Source organism: Chiloscyllium plagiosum, chromosome 11 (assembly GCF_004010195.1).
Source record: "Chiloscyllium plagiosum isolate BGI_BamShark_2017 chromosome 11, ASM401019v2, whole genome shotgun sequence".
Classification (NCBI taxonomy): Eukaryota; Metazoa; Chordata; class Chondrichthyes; order Orectolobiformes; family Hemiscylliidae; genus Chiloscyllium; species Chiloscyllium plagiosum.
The window spans coordinates 23232515-23245302 of record NC_057720.1 but is presented as its reverse complement, the minus strand read 5'-3'; the positions used below and the strand labels follow the sequence as shown (position 1 = coordinate 23245302).

Genomic DNA, 12788 nt, shown 5'->3' with positions numbered 1-12788 from the left:
CCCACTTGGCACACCAGCCTCATTCCTGAAAAAGGGCTTATGCCCGAAAGGTCAATTCTCCTGCTCCTTGGATGCTGCCTGGCCTGCTGTGTTTTTCTAGCACCACATTTTTCAACTCTAGTCTCCAGCATCTGCAGTCCTCACTTTCTCCTTGCTTTTCCTAAGAAAACCAACTCTAAAACCAAAATCAATACAAGACTTTTAAATGTCATTTGCAAATTCTCAATCATTTAAAACTGCTTTTTAAATACTATTTGAAATTTCGATTAGTTTAAAAAAAAAGAGATAATTTTTTGCATTAACATCCAGCATCCGGTAAAATCCATTTTGCAAAGTGACCCTGTGTACTAGTGAATGGCATTCAGATGTTTGTGGAGTTACCTGGCCATAACAAAGGCATGTTTAAGACTCAGAGCAATTCTAAAAGCTTGTTTCGCAATGCATAAATCCTATCCCTTACAATTCTCTCTAAGACTTTGCCCACAAACATTCAGATGTTTGTGGAGTTACCTGGCCATAACAAAGGCATGTTTAAGACTCAGAGCAATTCTAAAAGCTTGTTTCGCAATAGTATCTGATTGTCTGGCAATCACCTTTGGGTGGAAAGCATCTAAAACTAAAATAATAAAGGATTAAGAAGTCATGAAAGATTTGGCACCAGATTTCATGTCAGAAAATCAAAAGAATATTGAGTCACCATGGAATACATTGAAAATACTGATGAGCTGATCACATTGAGTTAATGTGGCAAACTGGATTTTAAGATTGGGGATTGCTGGGTATCTTCAATCGCTCATAATAAACTTCAATTTACTTGCATCATTGTGTTACAACGAAATGTTAACAAAATGAAGTTAATCAATCTTTGGAATTAAGTATTGAAAGCACATTCAGCAGTAATTTATTTTTACCTTTGTAATAATTCTGTAAGTGACAAATGTTTCAAGTGTTGTAACATGATTTGCTGGGTCGTCAACCGTGACAAAAATATCTTTGCTGTCAGGTTCATCATCCAAAGTATGCTGATTAATCATAGAAGATGGAGAAGTCTGCATGGAGATACTGAACGAACTGGCATCAGTGAAGCTAGCATCCTGTTGGAAAACAGAAGACAATATTCCTTATTTATCTAAAATGAAATGTTGTTAGCACAAGAGGGCATTGAAATAGTTGCATAAAACCAGATATGGAATTTAAGCATATTGCAATTTGGCTTTGAAAAGGTCTCAATCTTATGCACTCACCAAACAGATGTACTTTTTTTTTATGTCGCATTTCAAATAAAAGTACAACCCAAGAGCATCATGTTGTGAAGTTTTGAATTCAAATTTACTAACAGAAATTCACACACAAATGTGATCAAACCTCAAATACAACAGCGTATTCAAAAACCAAATCAGAAAATAAACAGAAAACGCTGGAGGTTCTCAGCTGATCAAGCAGCATCTGTTAAGGGGAAAACTGAGCTAATGGAGTGATTTTGTATCAGAAATCAACTGTCAGTTTCATAGAGGGTTTCTCTCAGTGAGGCCTAGCAATATTTCTTATATGATAATTTCAAATACACCTTGTCAACTGTAAACCTATGGTGCCTCACTCATCCTACCTTCCCTCACCCAACAGGTGGATGTACTCATCACTGCTGGAACCTCCTGAGATTTCTGACATCAGTGCCATCTTTAAAGACCAGCTGGGCACCCAGTCAAGCACTGCTAGCCAGGAACTGCCCTTCACTGAATATGCAGTGGGTGAACAATGAGAAACAAATGCTTCTCAAGGCATACAGATGGCGCAGCTGACACTTTATTGGACATAGAATTAAAACATTTGTGCATATATTGCTACTGAAGAACCAAGCTACATGTTACCTGCCCTTAGTTTCATCCCATTTCTTAATCCTACCTAAACGAGTGCTCTTTTTAACTGGGTGACCACTGTAGCCCAACATTCTCTCATTGCTCAGCAACAGGTAGAGGGGAGTATGATTGCACATTTAAAAGACATATGGACAGGAACATGGATAGGAAAGGTTTAGAAAGATCCGGGGAGATTTCCAACGCCCCTCCTCCAAGTATCACATTTCCAACGCCCCTCCTCCAAGTCCCTCCTCCCTACCTTTTATCTTCTCCTGCTGAACACTCTCTGCTCATTCCTGAAGGGCCTGTGCCCGAAATGTCGAATCTCCTGTTCCCTGGATGCTGCCTGACCTGCTGTGCTGTTCCAGCAATAAAGTTTCAACTTAGAAAGATCCGGACCAAATGTAGGCATTTGGGACTAGTTCAGTTCAGGAAACCCGTCTGGCATGGACGAGTTGGGCCAAAAGGCTTGTTTCTATGCTCTATACCTCTGATTTTATAATAGCCAAAGAGAATAATAAGACAAACTAAGGTCTTTTTGGGAACATACAAGAACTTCTTGCCTTTCAGCTAACATCAAATGTACAGTCAGTCAATGAGTAATCACTGCATCCAGCTCACAGCTGTTGGAACCAGCTGTAATAAAATCTGGTCTGGCTTATTGTGCTCCACTCTACAGTGCTCTATCCAGCAGAAAAAATGATATCCCTCTTACTTGATGTCATCTTCCTCCTTGGAAGATTGATGCTATTCTTCCAGCTCCTCAGAGTCCATCAATAACTTTCTCACCTCCTGCAATTGTGCAAAGCATAGCATACTAAGATTACAAAGGCTCCCCAGACTGACCCAAGCAAGACAATCTTACCATCAGTACATGCATCTTCTGTTCCATGATTGATTCCCCTGGTTGAATAATGGGTTACACTGTGCCTGTGCTCAGCCTCAGACCAGAGGGTGTATAACAGCAAGCATGGTCACAGAAGGTAGCCCTGGTATCCCAGTAACTACTCTTGTAAAACATGCAACCTCTGATGGTTTAGCACTCTCCTCCATACATGGCTATCAAAGTTACCAATAAGGCCACTTCAGGGATCTCTGACATTGGGATCTTACTCCAATGAATGCAACTAACTGTTGTAGGATTATAGATACCGTCTTCAGAAATATAATACCACATCAAATGTGTTGGCAAACACAGTTCAAAGGAAGAAGAAACCAGTTCTGTGCCCTTTTCAGCCTGAGATCTTGAACTATTTGTGAATTGTGGCCCGCAAGTCCCATTTCTAAGGTAGCTGGTAAAATGTGGAGCTGGAAATGCACAGCAGGTCAGACAGCATCAGAGCAGGAAAGTCGACATTTCGAGTCAGTATCCTTCATCATTTTATCAACTCTGACTTCCAGCATCTGGAGTCCTTATTATCTCTAAGATAGCTGGAATTGCTTGTGCTTTACAGACAGACTATCTACCACGAACAGCTTTCAATAACATGATCAAGACTGCTCAAGACCATGTGTACCAACACAATTCGATGCTGCATGCATTTCACATGAAAGGTGGAATGATGAGAGCTACTGTCAACCTGTATTGTGAAAATGCCTAATTAATGCAATTGCCTCAAGTGCATGGTGTCATTCACAAGTGGAGTCCACACACCCAGACAGAAAAAAATTAGTTATGCCACCCACCCCAGGTGGGGTCACAACCATTTTATCTTTCCACTGTGCATTTACAAGTTGTATGATTATGGAAGGCAATGCAGATCATGCTTGGCACAATGAGTTACAGGGTCAGGCTGTTAATGAAGACCCATCCCCTCCCCACATTCCTTTTCTCCTGGCATCACTTGTTGGGCAGCATGACTAAATTAATCATGTCAGACCCACGCTCGCTTCCAGCATCTGTGAGTTTATTGCTTTACAAAGGGGAAGAAAACCTCTTTGCAATCGAGGGACTTCAATGATCAAAGGCAAAGATACCCTTTTTATATACTTGCTCTAAGGCCACTTTTGGCTGTTGTAAACCAATGATTGATTACATGCACATTCAATTATGTGATTGCACGATCAATTTTAGATCCTCTCATGATGTTTACAACAATTCCCTAATTACATAACCTTGGGCCTTCGTAACATCTCTCATTCGGTGACATTCCAGACTTTAGGCTGCTGCAATAATCTCTGTTCATAGGAAGGGGCCCTTCTCTAGCTCCCTTTCCACAGGAATGCAGTTAAATCCCTTAATGCCTGTATTCTTTATATATCATAAAACATGCAGCTATAATTGCTCAGGGTTCTTAGCAGTCCCTTTCTTTTTAATACATACTAAATATCAAACTCTGGACTAGCCTGAAAAGGGGGCTTCGATCAGGATTTCTCAAGGATGTTCCATATCAAACTGTCTTGACACAAACAGCTGCATTTGTTTCTGTTTCAACAGCATCCATTGTATGTATTGCATAAAACTGTTATTTTAATCTTGTTACCTTGGGTACACTATGAAGGCTACAATTACTCTAGTTTATAGTTTAACTTCAAACAGCAGACGATAGAAGCTGCAGTTTAAACTAAAAATCTTGCTCAGCCATTTCATGTCAACTGAGAACCCCACACAGCCATTTTATGTTGCTTCAGCCATGGGTTCCCTAACACCCTGTTCAGCCCATCAGTACTTAGCTTCCACATATTCCCATATACCAGTGAATTAAAATTTCATCTCTTAGCATTGCCCACAGCTTTAGCCCAATAGGTTAGCCATGCTATCATGCTGCATTATCCCTGTGCCAAGACAAAGATTGTGATGACCAACAATCCCTCCCTCCTGCACTGACCCACGTCCTCAAATGCACTATTCTCCTCTCCTATCCCTTAAATGTTGAGTTTTCCTCTTCACAAATATTGTTCCCTCTGCACCCAAGCATGCTGCCTCTAGGCCCCACAATTGAGTTCCCCTGACTGAAGGGTGTCACTCTTGACCTGATGGAGGTCTATTCCCCTCCAACTTTGAGGCTTGACTATTTGGTTGAAGCATATCGTACAGACTTATGATACCCCACAACAACAATGTCCAACCCCTCGACTGATTACTACTGACAATGACCAGGTGCCAGACTTTGTACTTGCACTAAAAGCAGGATTGACATATTCTACGCCTTTAAGTTCTGACTGAGAGGCAAAGGGTCAAAAGCCACAGTAATGACAACATGCTGAGAGTATTCAAGTACTTGTGAAGTGACTGAGTGCTAAGACAGCAAGCGAGGAGCCATGAGGTACATTCTGGTCCAATCCCAAAAAGTTGATGGCTCAGTGGTATTATCACTAGACTGTTAACCCAGAGACCCAGGCAATATTCTGGGGACCCAGGCTCAGCAGACAGCAGGACCTGAATTCAATAAAAATCTGGAATTAAAAAGAGAGTCTAACGATGACAATGAATCTCTTGTCGATTGACAGAAAAGCCCATCTAGTTCACTAATGTCCTTTAGGGAAGGAAACGGTCATCTCTGTACATGACTCCAGACTCTCAGCAATGTGGTTGCCTTTTAACTGCCTGCTGGGCTGGGTAATCAGGGATGGGCAATATATGCTGGTTTAGCCAGCAACACCCTCATCCCAAAAATGAATAAATAAAATAAGTTCATGAATTGTGTGCCTGTTGCTGTGTGCAAAGTGCCCTGGCAGTATCATTTCTATAAGAAATGCCAGCATGCTTCGAAATACAGCAATGAAATGTAGAACAGTATTTCAGATGGATCAGAAATCCACCAATAGGGCTGGGCAGTCACTGCCTGTAAAACCTGCCCTAAAATGTTAGTGAGGGCTGCCAAGATGAAGGACTTGAGGAGAAAGTTGTGAACTGGGTTGCCAGTCTTTGACTTTATAGTCAAGAATAGTCACAGTCTATTTTCTGTCTGGTAGCTGGGAAACTATAATAACAGGGTGGCACGGTGGCTCAGTGGTTAGCACTGCTGCCTCACAGCACCAGGGTCCCAGGTTCGATTCCAGCCTTGGGCGACTGTCTGTGTGGAGTTTGCACATTCTCCTTTGTCTGTGTGGGTTTCCTGAGTGCTGCGGTTTCCTCCCACACATCATGAAAAACATTTTCAGTGAGAGAAGTTTGGATCTGGAAAGCACTGACTGAGGAGGATGGCGGAGGGAAGATCAATTACAGTTTTCAAAAGAGGACTGAATCTTGTGATTGCTACAGCATGGAACTCACTATACCTTGAGAAAGCCAGTGTGGATTCAATTGGCATAATATTCTCCTCATGCATTGTAATCATTTTGTAATTCTATTCTAGAAATTCTGCTGCTACATATGCTTATTTTAAAAAGCAGTTGAATCTACTATTTGCTATGAAGCCAGAAAAGTCTTCATGACACAACAGTGTTCTTATGGTCTCTTTCTATACAACTAAGTTCAAAACACAATCTTGTTCTCCTTACAGCAAGACGATATCACTTCTTCATGCACATACCACAGTATTTGTCCCTTTCTCTTCAATCCTTTTCACAATACAACATGACGAAGTACAGCATATTATTTTAGTACTGTTGGAAAATAACTAATACGTCAATGTAAGATAACTTTGCAAACATATGCTAGGAATAGCCAAGTAAATGAAGACCATCAAGGTAAGAAAACCCACTGGATACTGATGTTCCACACTCTATGTTGCCACAAGGTTTAAAGAGTAAGAGTCTGTCCAATGAACTCTGAGTACTTTTTTAACATTTTATTTTTATTGTTTGTCAGGATTCTTGCCTTCCAGCATTGTACTTTTTGCTCCTGCTTATTTTAGATCTGTACATTTATCAGCAACATTTAAGATTTTGGTGGCTTTTAACCACTTAGTGCAGCTTAGAATTCTTAACTTCAGACACACAGAAAAACTATATTACTAACTCAAAAACCCAATCCAAACTAAATTGCAGTTTACATTACAATGTCAGCAACAACAATTGAATGAATGAGGATGAAGAGAAGTTGTGAATGGAATGTATGGATGGGGCATCCTGATGGCCTACCCAGAACACAGCTTATTCGTGTTGAGTCACGTTCAGGCCCCATATAAATTGATGATATCAAAAGGCACATGCAAAGATAACCAAACTGCAGTTACACCCAGAGTCAAAATAGGAACCATACATTGGTTCAATTTTATACTTGGTACATCAAGTCAACCTCCATTTTCAGGTCGATGTTAGGTGGATGTGTGTGGATGTTCAACCTTTGGATGTGTGTGCTTCAACAAGCCATTTAAGCACCTGCTTAATGGGTGAGGAGGATGTTACAACAATAAAAATAACATATGCAAAGATATCTCATTTGATATTTTGTGATCTCACCACCAAACAGGTATACCAAGTTCATCAGATCGTTCATAAAAAGTGAGGCTTGTTTAGTTCAATAGATGAAAATGATTTGTGTGGAGGGTTATTATGAAACTGAAAACATACCTGATCTGCAGCCAGATTCTTACAAAAAATGCCAAAGCCACTTGACTAAACTAATTTGACATGCTTTAAGACACCTTTTATTATCCTAATAGAATACATTAATAGACCATTAACCACACTGATTTAAGATGCATTACTGTCTTTTTTTCACATTTCAAAATAGGAACCATACATTGGTTCAATTTTATACTTGGTACATCAAGTCAACCTCCATTTTCAGGTCGATGTTAGGTGGTTTCAAGAGGTAATATATATGAGCTATAATACCTAAAAAAATATAAAATTTACTGGAGTGAATATAGTATCAACATATTAAGTTGTAAAGAAATAATCAGTTTATTTTAATAAAATAATTCTTGGAATTATACAGCATGGAAACAGACCCTTCAGACCAACTCGCCCATGCCAAATTTCCAAAACTGAACAAGTCCCATTTATCTGCATTTGGTCCATATCCCTCTAAATCTTGCTTATTCCTGTGCCTACCTAAATGACTTTTAAATGTTGTAACTGTTCCTGGATCTCCCACTTCCTCTGGCCATTCATTCCAAGTAATGATCATGCTGCATGAAAAAGCTGCCCCTTAGGTCCCTTTTAAATCTTTCTCTTTTCACCTTAAAATTATGCCCACTCGTTTTGAATTCATCAAGCCTCGGAAAAAGACCTTAGCCATTTCATCCTATCCTTGCCCCTTATGATTTTATAAACCTCTAATAAAAACACTCCTCAGTCTCTTACACTCTACGGAAAGAAGTCCCAGCTTATCCAGTCTCTCCTTGTAACTCAAATCCTCCTATCCCAGTTACATCCTTATAAATCATTTCAGCACACTCTCCAATTTAATAATACTCATCCCATAGCAAGGGGACCTGACTATAGCCAGTACTCCAAACGTAGCCTCACCAATGTTCTGTACAACTACAACATGACATCCCAACTCCTATACTCAATGCTCTGAGCAATGAAGGCAAGCCGACTAAAAGCCTTCTTTATCACTGTTTACCTGTGAAGCAACTTTCAATGAACTATGTACCTCAACCCCCAGGTCTCTCTGTTCTGCAACACTCCCCAAGGTCATGCCATTAAACTGTGTATGTCCTGCCCTTGTTCATCTTACCAAAATGCAACAATTTGCATTCATATAAATTAAACTCCATTTGCCACTCCTCAGCCCTTTAGCCCAAGTGATCAAGATCCCTTTTGTGGTTTTAGATAACCTTCCTCAGTGTCTACCATACCACAAATTTTGGTGTCACCCACAAACTTATGAACCATGCTTCCTACATTCTCATCCAACTCATTTATATAAATGACAAACAGTGAACCCAGCAACGATTCCTGCAGAACAATTGTGCCAGTAAATACAACAAAGATTGACAAATTTGGCAAGTTGAAAGCTGGTGGTGTTTGAAAATCAGCCATTTTTAGAAATTTCAATGGAATAAAATTTAAAAACTTACGTGGCTGATTCGGTCAGGCACGGCACAAGCACAGTGCAATTCTAGATGAGTTACGGACTTTGTTGACAGCCCAAGAATCCTTGACTCCATCCAACAGTCTGACCTGACTGCCCAGGACTCAAAATGTCTGATTCAACTCTGGAAATATCCAAAATTTGGACCAGCATCCATTCTGAGAGTGCCAGATTTAAAGTAGTGTACCCATCACAGATGTTTTGGGGAGATTCAACATCATTGACTTTCCTTTACAGAGCAAAAAGTTTGGGCCACTAATTATTTTCAGATTCGATGCATTGACAAAAATGCAGTATCTACCTATCTCTCGAACTGAGGCAACTTTCAGCTCTGGCATATCTTCATGTACATTCTCTGTAGCTGTTTCTTTCTTAGAAAAGGATTTCTGCAGTTATCAGTATCATCATTCATTGAGACTGTAAGACTGGGTGCTGTCTAACTCAACCTACTCAACTCATCCTTACTGCTTTACTGTGGCAAGCTGGTCTCATTTTCTAATAGAATAGGAATCATTTGGTGCTTTGAAGCTTTTTCCACCGTTCATTGGAAAGTTGATTAGTTTTCATAAGCAGGGTTTTCTGGAGTCTTTAGATCAAGTTGCCTGAGCAACATGTCATCGTCATCAGCAGCCATCTTACATTCACATTTGTTTTCTAGCTCAGTCCTCAGATCTTTCTCAGTCCTTCAGAATGTCTACTTGTTTGTTCAGTAATTTGAATTACCTAGATTCAGTAATGTCACAATTCTGAGAAACTAACCTCAAATATGAAATTCCTTCAAAGTGACAAACATTAATTTGCTCTTGTAGTCTCACATCAACATTTTGCAAGATATTGAGAAATTCAATTTTGATTCTTCCCAAATTACACTAATTCAGGTAAAATAGAGTCTTAGCCACATTTAGCAGTGAAACTTTCAGACTCTAAAGTGACAGTTCTTAAAGTGGTATTTCTGAGTATAATCAGGAATGAGAATAAATGTATTGCAGTAACACAAACATATCACAACCAGAAGGTTATAAAACATTAAGAATCAGCTGTGCTGAAATGGGCCAGCGTAAATGAACCAAGTGTACCCAAATAACCCCTAAATAAAGAAATTATCAAAAGGATTTCGCTTTTCCTTTATCATGAATCAGAACCAATGCACATCAATTAACAGGCAAATGATAACTGAAATAAAACAAAATATTTCACATTAAGACAGTCAATATAAGAAAGATGTATCTTACAAAACCAAAATTTGTTTTTGATTATGGTCAGCACCGACTGGTTGGACCAAAGGGTCTGTTTCCATGCTGAATGACTATAAAAGCACCCAATGTGTGGTGCCATATGCAGTTCCCAAGTTGTTGAATTTGCGCTCTGGTATGTAGGATCTGTTACTTCACAACTCAATCAATTTGCCGTTCGGAATACTTCACTAGCAACTATATTCTGCAAGAGTTTTCTGACGATAATCATCAGTCAAAGATACAATCCCAGAACTTCCTTACCTACATTAACAGCAGTTAGGGTACAAATTCCCTCAAGACTCCTTTGTCTGATCCCCTTTTTTAAAAAAAATATAAATTAAGCAAACAGTCTGCTTTGTTCTAGCAAAATGAATGCCTTACAGCAGAACTGTTTAATTCCCCATCCCTGCTCTTAGACTGTCTTCAGCTTTAGAGCATAAGGACAAGGGGCAAGAGGCAATTCAGTCCAAGCTTGCTCCATCATTCTTTTAAACTCCAGGAAGTCTGTGCCTAAAGTGCTCAATCTCTGTTCATTAGTCAAATCCCCCATCTGAGATATATCTAGTGAACCTCCTCTGAACTGCCTCCAAAGTAACTATATGTATTCTCAAGTAAGAGAACCAAAATTTTATGCAATACCCCAGGTGCGATTTCATTATTGCCTTGTACAGATGCAGCAACATGTCTCTACTTTTCTACTCTATTTCTTTAGCAATAAATATTAAAATTTCATTTGCCTTCCTTATTACGTGCTGTACCTACAAGTTTTCTGTGATCATGCATGAGGACGTCCAGATCCCCATGCATTGAAGCACTCTGCTATTTCTCTCCATTTGGATAATAAGTTGCCTTTCTATTCCTCTGACCAAAATGGATAATCTCAAACTTATCCAATTTAAACTTCACTGGCTAAATCTGGGTCCATTCATCTAATCTATCCCTATTTATTTGTAAATTTCTTAATTCTTCATTGCAATTTAGCTTATCACCTATTTTAGTGTCATCTGAAAATTTGGCTATAGTACCTTCTCTCCCTACATGCAAGTCATGAATGCAGAGTGTGATTAGTTAAGGCCAGATGACTGAAACCTGTAGCATGCCATTAGTTACATCTTAGAATGAGAAAAAGACCTATTTATTTCAACTTTCTTTGGCTAGCCAATCCTCCATCCAAGCTAACGAATTTGATCTTACCCTGTGTGTTAACCTTTTGTGCGGCACCTTATCAAATGCCTTCTGGTGGCCCAGATATACTCCACCTACAGGACCTCCATTATCCACCATGCTTGTGACATTTTCAAAGAACTCTGGCAAATTAGTCAAATGTGATTTATCCTTCATAAAATGATGTTAACATTGATGGATTGAGTTTTGCTTTTCCATCCTTATTGCACACACACAACACCTTGTAAATATGCCTTCTCTGTTCCTCAAAGAAGCTACAGATTGTGTGGTCTCTGGCCCCACTACATCCTTTAGCTTAATCTATTTCCTGTTGGTACTGCTCCCAGGTCAAATGGTTGCCAAGTCACCAACCAGCACCTATTCTGCAAGAAAAATAGTGGATCCATAAGAAGAAAATAAATAGAAGCAAAAGACCTTAAGATTCATTATCTTTGCTCCACCTTTAATATCACACGTGATGTTGGATTTTAACTGTTTCCCTGCCTGCTTCCCATATTTCTTGAGTCCATAAGACATCAAAAATCAAGTTCAAGTTCATTACCCAAACCATTAAATAGTGATTAGGAAAACCATGGCCTAAAGCTTTTCATTGCCAGATCATCAGAGATGGAAAACACATTGGGAGAAAAGAAATCAGGGCCCCGCAGAAATTGTGAAGCACAGATATACAGGAGGTCGTTAATTTGCGAATGTCTGCTTTATGAACACTCACACTTACGAACTCAATCTCATACATGGTCATAATTTAAAAGACACAACATACAAACAATTCAAGGCCACCTCTGGCCCGAAATATCGATTTTCCTGCTCCTCGGATGTTGCCTGACCTGGTGTGCTTTTCTAGCACCACATTTGTCAATATAAAACAATTCACGTACTAATGTACAGTTGTTTTCCATCTCCTGCACTGTGTTTTGATTTGCATTCAAATCGACTTGCAAATGGAATTCAGAACAGAACACATTCTCAACCTAAGGACTGTGCGTATGTGAAAACAATCCAAGAAGTTTGAACTTCCAATCAGCTGACTCCATACTGCAACAACTTGGGTTAGATAAGTGAAACTCACCTGCATTCTTACTTGAGAAACGTTAGGATGTTAAACAGTGTAACGCATCAGTTATCCAGGGTAACTGACCGGAGTATCATCACTGACTATTCACCCACTCCAAAACACAATCCATCCCAAACACTTCAGCGTAACCACCAAACCCTCCAACAGATCTCTTTACACTCTCTCAGGAGAGCAGGTAAGGGCTGTTTGGCAGTGGCTGCTTGAAGGCTCGGTGACATTTGTTTAACGGTTTAAATTTGAAAGTTTTTCTTAAAAAAAAGCATGGAGCGGACCCGGAAGCTGGTATAGCGCAAGCTTACCTGGGTAGGTTTTTTTTCCTATAAAAGCATGCAGGAGAGGAATCCGAGGCACTACAGAGATAGTGTCTCCCACCCGCCCTCCTCCTCTAACCTAATAATAAGACCCGTTGTGGTAAGTAGGTAAGTGCTGCATTTTGCTTGTTCCATTCTTTAGACCTAGTTTTTTTTTAAAAAGGTTACTTTTAGAGGGATGGCAGTGAAGGCAGT

General features: G+C 39.6%; 1 protein-coding gene across 4 annotated transcripts in view; it reads right to left on the bottom strand.

Annotated features, from left to right (window-relative positions):
* The window catches only part of snx7 (sorting nexin 7), a 96210-nt gene that overhangs the window by 58754 nt on the left and 24668 nt on the right, over positions 1 to 12788 (bottom strand). For 3 of the 4 annotated variants that reach the window (XM_043698871.1, XM_043698872.1, XM_043698874.1), the window contains one exon: positions 912 to 1094. In XM_043698871.1, coding sequence (XP_043554806.1) covers positions 912 to 1094 — 183 coding nt within the window. Of the gene's footprint in view, positions 1 to 911; positions 1095 to 2571; positions 2649 to 12788 lie in introns of those variants that run through there. The other variant, XM_043698873.1, reaches the window with a different exon arrangement.